This window comes from Aspergillus pseudotamarii, assembly GCF_009193445.1.
Source record: "Aspergillus pseudotamarii strain CBS 117625 unplaced genomic scaffold BDV38scaffold_7, whole genome shotgun sequence".
Classification (NCBI taxonomy): Eukaryota; Fungi; Ascomycota; class Eurotiomycetes; order Eurotiales; family Aspergillaceae; genus Aspergillus; species Aspergillus pseudotamarii.
The window spans coordinates 203,201-215,430 of NW_022475021.1; the positions used below are offsets into that span (position 1 = coordinate 203,201).

At 46.6% G+C, this 12,230-nt stretch overlaps 5 protein-coding genes across 5 annotated transcripts; 2 read left to right on the top strand and 3 right to left on the bottom strand.

Annotated features, from left to right (window-relative positions):
* Window positions 1-2,881: 2,881 nt before the first annotated feature.
* On the top strand, window positions 2,882-3,939 carry BDV38DRAFT_296235 (NmrA/HSCARG family protein; the record flags this gene model as incomplete). Its single annotated transcript, XM_032062894.1, has 1 exon — window positions 2,882-3,939. One exon carries the CDS (start codon window positions 2,882-2,884, stop codon window positions 3,812-3,814), a length of 933 nt encoding a protein of 310 aa, XP_031917626.1. The 3' UTR covers window positions 3,815-3,939.
* Window positions 3,940-4,040: 101 nt separating this feature from the next.
* On the bottom strand, window positions 4,041-5,262 carry BDV38DRAFT_296238 (peroxidase family protein; the record flags this gene model as incomplete). The annotated part of the gene is made up of 5 exons (XM_032062895.1): window positions 4,977-5,262; window positions 4,731-4,923; window positions 4,622-4,669; window positions 4,265-4,536; window positions 4,041-4,213 (listed from the first exon to the last, which is right to left on the bottom strand). The coding sequence occupies exons 1-5, from the start codon at window positions 5,068-5,070 to the stop codon at window positions 4,041-4,043; spliced, it is 780 nt and encodes a 259-aa protein (XP_031917627.1). The 5' UTR covers window positions 5,071-5,262.
* Window positions 5,263-6,240: 978 nt separating this feature from the next.
* BDV38DRAFT_278919 (uncharacterized protein) lies at window positions 6,241-7,283 on the bottom strand (the record flags this gene model as incomplete). Its single annotated transcript, XM_032058862.1, has 3 exons — window positions 6,241-6,815; window positions 6,915-7,084; window positions 7,216-7,283. The coding sequence occupies 3 exons, from the start codon at window positions 7,281-7,283 to the stop codon at window positions 6,241-6,243; spliced, it is 813 nt and encodes a 270-aa protein (XP_031917628.1).
* A 1,261-nt stretch (window positions 7,284-8,544) lies between these two features.
* BDV38DRAFT_296242 (aldo/keto reductase family protein) lies at window positions 8,545-9,992 on the top strand. The gene is made up of 2 exons (XM_032062896.1): window positions 8,545-9,311; window positions 9,393-9,992. The coding sequence occupies exons 1-2, from the start codon at window positions 8,601-8,603 to the stop codon at window positions 9,684-9,686; spliced, it is 1,005 nt and encodes a 334-aa protein (XP_031917629.1). The 5' UTR covers window positions 8,545-8,600; the 3' UTR covers window positions 9,687-9,992.
* On the bottom strand, window positions 9,830-11,059 carry BDV38DRAFT_268369 (tryptophan synthase subunit beta; the record flags this gene model as incomplete). Its single annotated transcript, XM_032056756.1, has 1 exon — window positions 9,830-11,059. One exon carries the CDS (start codon window positions 11,057-11,059, stop codon window positions 9,830-9,832), a length of 1,230 nt encoding a protein of 409 aa, XP_031917630.1.
* Window positions 11,060-12,230: the final 1,171 nt, after the last annotated feature.

The following is a 12,230-nucleotide window of genomic DNA, read 5'->3' on the forward strand; positions in this document are numbered from 1 at the left end:
CTTCCGGCTATACCATTCTTAGGCCCTCCATGATGAAGGCCTATTCCTGAGTCTCTACTCAGCTTTAGCAGCCCTCGTAATGGAAATATGTTTGATTGGCTTTGTCTCTGAGGCTGAGACAACCTCTCTCTGTGAAGTTGGCGTGTTCCAATTGGAAGACACCGGAACTGGAGTTTAGGTTCTAGTGTCTGTATAGGAGCCGAAAAAATTCATCACTAGGACCTGCAGTCAAGCATGTTTTGTAAAGCGAAATAGTAGTATGACGTATCTCAGAAGCCGCTAAATGCAATAGCTCTTCGAGATCTCGACCTGGAAAAGGTTACCGACGGAGTTCGTATCGGTAGGGCTATGTTTCTGGTTCGGCGAATATACTATAGTAAAACCATGTTCTTAGGCGTTCCATATACGAACCATCTAGATGGAAGATGAGTGGTGAACAGGTGGGTCTCTCTATCTTTTCAGTGACTGATTTGCCGATATACTAAGGTGTTGCTGTCTTACATTAGAATGATGTGGGGCGCAGTACATCACCTGATCCGGGGTAAGCCTGTCAAGTTGATGGCTAAGCCCTAGTTTAGTTTTAATGAATGTTGAAGACCGGCTCGGCATGAGATTAAGACTGATCTCGATAGAGTAGTCACGGTGCTATCGTTGCATTATGACACTGATAATCCTAAATTCGACAGCGATAGACCTTGAGAACGGAAACGAGTAATCTTGAATCTGGTTGAAAAGACTAGCTTCTCCAAGGGAGGACATACAAATGGAACTGTGACGTTGAACCACTTGAACCAATGTATACAGAGTTCACCTCGAGCAGTGATGGATACAGATTCCGATGACACATCGAACGGCCACCACGCCACAACCAGCCCAGTCCTCGTATCCCCCGCAATGTCTCACTTGCTGTACTTTTTGATTAACGATGAATTGTCTTCAAATATAATCATCATCGGACTGCATAGTTTATCCAAAATGATCACCTGATTGCTGGGATCGCGTGTATTGTACCTCACCCTCGCTTCCTTATGGACAGTTGGATACCTAGCTAACAGGCTCCCTAAACACCTAAACCGGCACCAGCACTGCAATATTCCCCTTCAAACCTTCGCCCACGATTCGAGAAATAAGAAATACCATCATAGTCATATCCTATTCAGGCCTGGCTGCCTGTTGTCTAAAAATGGAAGCACAAAACGAGAAAGGAAACAAGAGACAGGCGGGCCCCAGAGAGAGGACGGCCATGGCCTCCACCATCTTTGCATACACCACAAGTCTCAGGGCATTTTCTCACCTCGACTTGCACAGCATCCGCCACCTGTCGTGTCTCTTCATCAGTAATAGGAACGCCTTCAGCCCGTATCCAGTTCTTGGCAACCAACCAACCTATACTTTAGCATAGTTTTCGTCTACTATCTTGACATCCCCTATATCACTCAATGACTTGAGCCCTTCCAATCTTCACCGCTACTTGCTTTAGTAGGCCAATTGATTTTGCGAGATTTCTGGACGACTCTTACGTATCCAGAGCACAGGTAAGCATTGATCTGGTCTGGTCGGCATATCTAGAAGAGACCATACCGAGTGGAACTATCTTATTATCTAAGCTTCGTTCTATAACTACCTCGTGTTTATTATCTCAGGCATGATCCATTCAAGCTAGTTATTCTCTAATGGTAGGCATTTGGGTTGGTGTTATACGAACAGCCACCACCAACATCTATCCCTAAATAGAACCATTACAGATCTTCCTGCAAAAGAACTTGATGTAAGCAAACCCATGTTCTCTCTGTAACTTACTAAGTATACACAGCCGATTGTGTAACATACTCAAAAACCTTCCCACGCCAGCCTTTTTATAGAAAAGTCACGTAAGGTTTAGGGCTGGATTGTCCAAGGCTTTCTCGCTAAGCGATTCTAAACTCGGGCAAAACTCAAATACATATTGGTTGTATTAGCAGGGATTGTTCAGGTTGGGGGGGCGTGTCTACCAAGAAAAGAGTATGTGCGCTCACAAAGCAATTTTCATAGGCATGATTCGCTCCATGTCTCCAACAGTTGTTATCTGACATTCTATATAAAGATTACTAAAGCAGCCTTTGCTTGTCTCTTCACTATGTCCGATGTTACTCAATGAGCCGTGGTACTTGGTGACTATAATTTAAAAAAAGGAAAAACTCAACACGATGGCTGGGTGATATTGTACATCTCTAAATATCTCACAGCTCTTATGGTCCGGGCAGGATATCCACCATGCTGATTAAGAACAATGGTCCTCTTACAGATGAGAAGCTTAGTGTTCTCAAAGGCACTGTGTATTTACAGTATTGGTAGAGCGATCTGCCATCGATACCTCACGCCTTCTCATCCCTTGTATCGGATTGTAGACATAAACGATATCAGGGGAACCTCTTTTTACCTCACCCTGTTTTTTTTTTTAATATTCTATTTCAGAATCTGAAGGTATAGTATAGTATTGACATAAGAGGCTACGTAATTCCTGGTAGGTGGTTGACAGTATAAAATTCCAATTCAAAGACCAACCCGGCTTGAATCGACGTTAAACAGATTCTATTGTCTCCGCGCCCAAAATAATGCCATAGTAGCGCTGGATTACACTTCTAAACCTATCTTAATCATACAACTATACAATCATAAAAAGAAAAGGGAAAAGAAAAAAGACTGATTTCGGTCATCGACAATATACCCGACCCTAACCCCGGACTTAAATCTGAACTAACAGCATTATATCCGTAATCCAGCAGACCGACCGGACATTACATCACACTCGTCCAACAACCAAACTATAAATAAGCAATATAGGTCTCCAAAATGTACATTAAGCACAAGCAATAGAGAACTCCAATTTCCCTACCCAACCATGTCCAAACTCGTCATCTTCGGAGCAACAGGCCGACAAGGCCGCTCGATCCTAGAAACAGTCCGCCACGATCCAACCCTATCACGACAATACTCCATCCGCGCAATTACACGAGATGTAGCCAGCACGGCAGCAAAAGAGATCGCCAACCAAGGCATTGAAACAGTCCAAGCCGACATAGATGACCCAGCCTCTCTCCCCCGAGCCCTAGCACAAGCGCACACCGTGATCCTAATCACCAACACCATCTACGACGCGGGGCTCAAAAGCCGCGAGTACAGACAGACCAAGAATGTCGGCGACGCAGCTGTGGCGGCAGGTGCCAGGCATATCATTTTTAGCACGGCAGTGCACGCATCAAAGTTCTGGAATGGTCGCACCATGGACGTCTTCGACTCTAAGGCCGAGGCCGAGGGGTATCTGCGTACGCTACCGATTAAAGTATCTTTGTTTGCGCCGGGAATGTTCATGCAGAATTTGACTACTATGATGGCGCCGCGGTTGGGTCCGGACGGGACGTACAGTGTTGCGGGTGTGCTGGACCCGGATACGAAGGTCCCGCTTATTGATACGGTGAATGACTCTGGAACGTATGTTGCTGCTCTGTTGAGGGATGGGGAGAGTGGGAGGGGCATTACGCTTTATGCTGCAACGGAGCTGTATAGCTTTTCTGAAATCGTGGAGATCATCTCAGCGGCATCGGGGAAGGTGGTTCGGTATGTGCGGGTTCCGGACGATGTGTATGCTGGGTTTATGAAGAGCGCTCGGGGGGATAGAACTGTGGCTATGATGAGGTTCTTTGAGGAAGTTGGGTATTTTGGGCCTGGGACTGCGGAGTTGGTTGAGAAGACGAGGAGCATGGTCAAGGGGCAGTTGACTACGTTTGAGGAGTTTGCGGAGAAATATATAAAGGATTTAGGGGTATGCACTTGATTAGTTCCGTATAATTAATTTAGTACACACACGCATTATTACACGGCACATGAGGTGCGAGGTATAGGACTAGAATAATAATATACCAAGGAAGTTGCCACTTTTCCATCAAGAGTGAAGGATAATGTGTCCTGAATTTACCGATCTATGTATTGCAAATCCTCCAACAAGCAGACCTATATACATTAAATTGCCATCCTTTGTCCCAAAGTAGGAACAATCATATCTAAAGCCCAAGACCAGAATGCAAGTCTCGGCGTCTAGCGGCACGAGACTCCTTAGCAGGAGTGATAAGGTTGGTGGCATTTCCAATCATCTGCGTCACTCCCATAATGTCCATCAGACCAACAACCTCCTCTCGCCGGGACCATCCCAGCTCAGTCGGAAGACGTTCATTTTCTAAGATTAATATTAGAGAGGTGATAGACGATAGTAGTAGAATGAACTTACCGAAGAAATATTCTACCAGAGTTCTGTTGACCTTTCCGTTCTGAATATCACCGAACGCGATAATGGGAGCAGCAACCTCGCCGAGACTGAATTGTTCCATCGAAGACGTGAATGTATAGGTGGGATTATATGCTTTAGAGCTGATCTGGCGAGCCAACTTGCTGTTGGCTAACATATTGGCATCCAGGGTGGGTTCGGTCCAGTACTTCTTTGTTTCTTCGAAGATTGTCTTGTTGAAGACATGGTTGTTGCCGAAGTAGGCGTCGGTCCGACTTTAAAGGGATTAGCTCTTGGTATTTTGGTGCAATGAGTTGGAAAGGTTTGATAGAACAAATCTAGAAGGATATGCGAACTGACCTCAAACTTGCGTCATGTTCTAACAGATTGTGTTTGTTGAGTTGATCACTGTTTATGTGTCAGGATTAGCCTGTTTCGGCAAACTGATGGGGGCTATTGGGTGTCGTACAGAGTAAAGAACGTAGCGTTGGGCTCTGGGTTAACAACGATAGCCATGTCAAACATCAGGCTCGCGAGTGAAGCGTTGAAATTGAGGGCCGCTGATAGTCCTTTAATGATAGTGTTTCGTGTGATGTTTCTACCGTCGTGGGGAAGGAAGCCATGGTTTGCTAGAGTGTTCATCATGGGACAAGGACCTCGAACTGACACATATCAGCAACTATGTAAACAAGAGTTCAGGCACCTTCCATCGTACAGTCGTTTGCCCCAGCGGGCTTCCATTGCCCATAGTGAGGGTTGGCAGAGGCCAGAGCCAATGTCAGTGCAGTAGAGAGGATGGAGAATTTCATATTCGAGTTTTCGTTTGCGTAGGTATAAGAAGGCTAGTATAAGTTTAATCGGCTTAGAGAATACAATTGTATGTCAATTTATCGGACGGCAGAAAGATATTTATAAAGTCCGGTGAAAGCACAGACAGCATTTTGCATGGCACAGGCAAGTTATGCTCCTTATGTGAAACTTGGACTGTCAGGTAAGCTAAGACCTGGTATCACTAGCTGATGACATTCTTTATCATACGCAATTGTGGATCTCTTCACAATTCGTACTCGTACCTAAAGCCTATCTTTGAGTCTGCGAACTCAATGACAGGTACGGGAATAGGCATCCTCAATATCAACACTGCCCCCAGATTTTCCTCTGTTGCTGCGCGCCGGGCCCTCTTTTCATGATTAGAGCCTTGTAGCGTTTGCGATCGTCATAGTCCACTGGATTAAGGAGCAGAATCTGCGCCAATGATAGTTGTTGTATTGCATATGCCGTGGCGTATGTTCTTGTCGTTGCAGAGCAGGGGAAAGTTCCAAGTAACTCAATTAACCAATAGAGTTGATTCAATATCGAAGCGAGATCCACACTGTCGATCAAACCCGCGTACTCGTACCAAGCACCATATTAGGGTGTCTACTGCAGAACTCCGCGACAGAATTGATAGTCGAGGCCGTTGACTGCCTAAAAAAACCGAACCCGAACCCGAACCCAGAAATAATATCCAATATTCCGTACTTAAGATGGAAATCGACAGCGCCCAAGTTGCCTACCACAATCTGTTGACGTATTGATCACCAACAGGTTCCATAATTAGTCAAAGTGGCCGGAATGGACTAATCTTAATGCATCATCCTTTCATACACCATGACTCTGACGGCTTCAAGGCCACATTATCTCAAAGTATTTGATCTCTGGCTTAGGAATTAGGCAGTGATCACCGACCACCCTGCATATCCTCCATGTCTCGCACCACCGAATCTGGTAAGAAACAAGAAACTAGTTCTGCTGAAATCCACGTTTCTAGCCATTTCAACCAGTTCGTTTTCTGATTGCTTTTCTTTCTGCTCTTTCAGGAAGTTGAGGACGTCATCAGGAAGCTCGACGCCTGCTACTTGTGCGGCGCGATATACTTCGACCCTATATCTATCAATAGCATCTGTAAGGGTGCTTCCAAGTCGATGCATAGCGGTGTCTTAATCGTGGACCATACTTCCCCGCTCATCGGCTATGAAGGATTGTTGGCCAAGAATCTTGAAATATACTCCCGGAAAGAACAATAATACAATTGCACGGAACGTGTTGTAGCCTCCAAATTGTTTAAAGTACGGATCTTGATGATAGTCTTGATCGCCATAGTCAGCACGTACTATTCCCTCATTATTGTGCCTAGGACATATGTCCTCGACGGGAATCGTGATTTCTGGTGTAAATGACGACGGTGCGCCCCTGTGCATGATGGAGCGACAGTAAAGATACCGGTGGGTGATGTTTACCAGAGGCTCCCATTTCATGGTAAGCCGGTGATACACTCTCTCTATAGATAACGCGTCGCCATTTGACTTCTCTGGCTGCAGGGGTTTACTTTGCTTTTGCTGCTGCGAAGATTTCCCGGAAATGGGAGCCGGTAAAGCCTCGCCTGCGAAGGGTATGGCCTCCACGTCTCGGGTCTCATAAGGAATATCCAAAGCTCCAGATGAGCGTTTCTTACCAAGTCTAATCCAGGAAGGTGCTTGTGCTAGAACTTGTGCTGAAGAAGCTTCAAGAATGCCTATAATGACCATTTAGTCTTGGCTAACATATCCGATGGTGATATATACCTTAGGGGAAGAGCAAAGGTCCAGAGGGAGAGAGTAACGTGGATCTAGACCATCATCGATACGGATATCTTGATCAGGGGTTCCCGTCTTCCATGGGTGCCCCAGATCTTTTGGCTTCAGAGAATGCGATGGCTCTAACGATTGTTTTAACAGCAATGTCAGATTCTTGATCTGGTCGCGCAGCGACTCGAGTCCTTCTGTCTGTCGAACACCCATCCCCCTGGTTTCAGATTAGCCCGGGCTCTGTGGAAAACCATACTGAACATGGATTGATTCAAAAAGAAAAGAAAAGAAAAGAAAAGAAAAGAGACACGCTCCCAATATACAAAGGACAAAGGTAAAACCACCTACAATTGAAGGCCCTGTATCGAGCAATCCAGCTGGCGATTTAGATGTTCAACTCGATGTTTGATCTTCATCGTCCAAACCGCAGCCTTGAGATTGGAGACAATGCGCGGTTTCCATTTCCTTTTGTTGAGTCCACCATGCGCAACAGCTGTTCGAGGATTTTACGGCAGGCGATGGTCTCTTCATTGTAGCTTTGGGTAGGAGAAAGAGCTTCTAGATCAGCAATGTGCTATAAGAGTACTTGGGCGTGTTTTTCCTGTTCAGAAATCTCCTCAAGCGTTCCATTTGCGGATCGGCATAAGGCGAAGAAGCGGCTGAAGAATTCCAGCCCAATCTGCGTGAACTGAACGATGGTACCGACCAGACTAACTGCTTCCATTCCTGCTAGTCGTGTTGATGATTTAGCTTGACTATTAGTTATATTGATTCATATCCTTCTATGAACCCCAGCGTCCTGTCTGGATTGTCTTTAGCTGAACTCTTTGCTTGGTTTTGAAAGAGCGGTAAAACAAGCCTGACTGCACAGTCTCGTCTTCAGCCTTGTCCTGTCCCTACTTTATGCGGCCATGATCACGGTGAGACCATTGTATTTATCGCTTGAGCATTCATACTTCGCTCAGCTCTACTTAGTATTCACCCGATATTAGAGATAGACAATCTTCACCTACTACAATTTCTCTTCTACAAAGAGAATGACAAATATAGTATGTATGTATGCCACCAAGATATGCAAGTAAAAGAGCAATGGATGCCGGTAGATTTTGCTAGCGCCATAGAATTCTATACTGTTCTTGCTTTTCGGCAAAAAGAGCCATGCTAAGTCAGTATATTCAATCATAGGAGTTATTGTTGATTAAAGAGGGTATAGCTTATACCTAGATTTGAGGCCTGATAAGGAAACGAAGTAAGCAGGTAGGATTCATCATGCTTCAAGTAATTTATAGAAGTATTTTGCTTCATGATAGAGTGCGTAGAAACCTTCCAATCTAACAAACTAGCTCACTAGAATCCATGGCAGTAGTATTCTGTATGAGAGTCACCATATATCTCAACCCGTTCAGCGATCTGGGGCGTTCCTCTCAGCTCCCGTTCATTTATGATCATGTCACGGCCGTGGTTAAGCCCTGAAGGTACCCGGACCTTAACTTGGCTCTTTTATCGGGGCTTAGTTTTCGCCTTCTAACGGTTCCCATTGACCAGGATAAAAGATGAATAAAAAACTGACCCTGACAGCGTGGCTTGGAGATAGTCGTTAATCCGACCCTAATTCCGTCTTAAATCCACCCTAAATCATTTATATGATAAAATCACTGCTTTGGCGGACATAAAGGTTGGGAATGTAAAATATCAAAACCTCCTCCTGAGAGTAATAGATACCAATTATCCCTATGGACATGACCTCCACGAAATCCCTCCCTCACACCGGCTTCGGCCTGCTAGGAATGACCTGGCGCCCCTCGAAGACCCCTAATGAACAAGCCTTTGCAGCCATGAAGGCCGCTATTGCTGGGGGCGCAACTCTTTGGTCTAGCTCCTCTATCTATGGAATGCCCCCTGAGCCTCCTACCGCCGGTCTATGGCTGCTGCGACGCTACTTCGAGAAGTATCCGGAGGATGCACCCAAAGTGACCCTCTTCGTGCGTGCCTGCTTCGACGCCGCCACGCTGACCCCGCGGAACACGAGGGAAGGGGTGCGGTCGAGCTTCATCGAGTGCAATGAGATCCTAGGGGGAGTAAAAAAGATAGACATCTTCGGCCCCGCCCGTATGGACCGGAACGTCCCTCTGGAGGAGACGGTGGGGGCCCTGAGTGAACTGGTGGACGAGGGCCAAATTGGGGGAGTGGGTTTATCGGAGGTCGGGGCCACCACCATCCGCCGAGCAGCAGCGATGTGTCCTATTACTGCTGTGGAGATCGAGTTCTCTTTGTGGAGTACAGAGATGCTCACTAACGGGGTGGCAGAGGCCTGCAAGGAGCATGGTGTGACGATTCTTGCTTATGCTCCTCTGGGGTATGGATTCTTGACGGGACATGTCACGAAGCTGGAGGATATTCCTCAGGGAGACATTCGGCACCTGTTTGGCAGGTTTCAGCCAGAGGTATTTCTCACCTCGCCTCTTCTATCCCCTTCTCAGCCTCTCTCCTCTTTTTTCCCCCATAGATGCTGACAGTTGTGATAGAACTTCCACAAAAACCTGGAACTGGTTGAAAAGGTCGACACCTTTGCTAAGCAGCGAGGTGTCACCTCAGCTCAACTGGCTCTAGCATGGATTCGGGCTCATTCCAATACAGATAATTGTGGCACGATAATCCCCATCCCTGGGGCCACAGCGCAGTCTCGTGTCGAAGAAAATTGCCAGGTGGTCGAGATATCTGCTGAGGAGAAGAATAGGCTAGATGAGATTATCAAGTCGATTGAAGTTGTCGGAGAGCGGCAGATTGTGGGAATGAGTGACGAGCACCTCTGGACATAAGGGCCTGTTTAGTCAAGTAGCACCTTGAGTGTCCAGATACTTTAGGCAGTCAAATGGAGGTGTTATCTCTTAACAAGTAGTTTAAGGTGATCCCTATCATAGATACCAAGATTAATAGCACCGCGTAGGTCTACATTGATGTGCTAGAGACTAGATACACCTGTCCCATAATTCTCAAGCACGTAGTCAACGTCTTTGTCGCCGCGCCCCGAAAGATTGACCAGGATTCTTTCGGACGAAGGGCGCTGCGACGCCAATCGAATCGCGAACGCTACCGCATGCGCACTTTCCAATGCAGGGATGATTCCCTCAAGTTTTGCCATGCGGAAAAAGGTACTGATGACTTCCTCATCGGAAATTGCTGCGACGGAAAGCCGACCGATTTGATGCAGCATCGCAATCTCCGGGCCGATGCCGGGGTAGACCAGCCCAGATGCCACGGACGAGACACTCGCAGGCGCACCATCATCTTGCTGCAACACAATCGATCGGGCACCATGCAACGTTCCCGGTCTGCCATAGGATAAGGTCGCCGCGTGTTGGCCGAGTTCATCGGATTTGCCCAGCGGTTCCACGGCGTGCAGAACGACCCCCGAATCCTCAAGGAAACCTGAATACATACCCATCGCATTCGAGCCCCCTGCAACGCAAGCAACAACATGCTCGGGCAAGCTACCATTCGTGATCGAAAGGAATTGCTCGCGGGCCTCTTGGCCAACTACACCTTGGAAGTCTCGAACAATCATGGGGAAGGGATGTGGCCCGATAGCCGATCCGATCGCATATAGCGCGTGGGCATGCTGCTCTACATATGCATTAAATGCGGAGTCGCTCGCTTCCTTCAAGGCAGATTGGCCAGTGGTTGCTGGCACTACGCGTGCGCCGAGCAGCTGCATGCGACCGACATTCGACCTCTGTTTACTGATATCGATCTCGCCCATGTGAACTTCACATTCAAGGCCAAAATACGCCGCTGCAGTGGCGAGCGCGACGCCATGTTGACCGGCCCCGGTCTCGGCAATCAGCTTCGTCTTCCCCAATTTCTTCGCAAGAAGTGCGAAGCCAACACAGTGGTTGATTTTGTGCGCGCCCGTGTGATTCAAATCCTCCCGTTTGACGAAGATCTGAGCGCCCCCGACCTCCTTCGAAATAGTTTCGAGATAATGTATCGGTGTCGGCCGCCCTTGCAGTCCGATTCGCACCTTGTTGAGCTCGCGCTGGAATTCTGGTGATTGACGCAGCTCCTGATAAGTGTTGGCCAATTCTTCCAGCGCCGGTCGAACCCCAGGCGGATAATGATTGCCGCCAAACTGACCGAAATACCCTTCGGCGTCGGGGTAGCTCTGGGAATAAGAACGTTCAATGTTTGCCATCATGACCAACCCTCTCTGAGACCAAGGGCGGCGATGGTTTATTCTTACGGTCGGTGGCTATTGAGATATACCGATTGGCGAGCTGGAATGCCAACTAAACCTGATCGAAACAACGGACGCTGGTAACGAAGAAACATTCCAACAGATACAAAAAGTCATGGAAACAAGGAGCATGAGTCCGTACCGAGCTTAGTCCTCTCCAGCCTGGGCGAAGGCTACATGCATGATGGAATAGCGGGGTTGTCTAGCACGATCTCCACGGTTTCATTATTTTATGTCTCTAGGTTAATTCGAGTCTAGAATCTGAATCTGAATCTGGAACTCTACAAGATTCTTAGAAGAGTTTTATAATTTTATACTACTTACTTACTTATTACTCTCAGTTACTACGGAATATGATATTTGACAGCCTCTTCACTAAATATCATCTGATCTACGGGCTTCCCCGCAAAACTAACATTGTTATCAGAATTCTGCCTGCTTCCTTCTCTTCATATTTAATATTATTGTATAAGGCTACCTAGTTAAATACTCTAGTAATTATAGAGCTGGGTTATTACAGAATATAAAATATCCTTTATTTTAAGTCCTTGCTCTGATATAAAAGGCCGTAGGAATCATAGAATATTCTAATTCCAGCTGTGTTATATATTGTTACTAAAGGATAAACTACAAGCCACTGAACAAAGCAAGGGATTTCAGCTTGTCTCTCATATGGCAATCAAAATATGATATATCAAATATATCTGAGTATACTCACATATATCCATCTCATACAGAGTAGACTCATACGACCTCAGCAACTTGGATAAGCAAGAAAACCTCGTATATATGTACCTAATCCATTAGCAAAATCCATAAATGATACCATTACCCTGCCCTAAACGCCCCTTCAATAAAAACCCACTACATACCATACCAGATCGCGGACGAAAAATTAAAAATTCAGATGGCTGGTAAAGGGCTTGAGGAAAGGAACCCGGAGTTCCGCTTGCTCTCCGAAAAGATGACAAACATAAACATCTGATTGCCGGAGTTCGGTCCTCCGACTTCCCATTGGCTACTGGCATTGTCTCCTCCACATTGCACAATTTAAGCTTAGCTTGGCCCTAGCATTAGTCCGCATTAGGGAGGTTCGGGCGGTGGAGATGGAAGGCGTTGGTGGGTGGGG

Bases quoted from the DNA above. Each gene is read 5' to 3' on its own strand.
- BDV38DRAFT_296242 (XM_032062896.1), top strand. From the start codon at position 8,601: ATGGACATGACCTCCACGAAATCCCTCCCTCACACCGGCTTCGGCCTG. The intron at 9,312-9,392 runs GTATTTCTCACC...CAGTTGTGATAG, and splicing joins TTGGCAGGTTTCAGCCAGAG to AACTTCCACAAAAACCTGGA.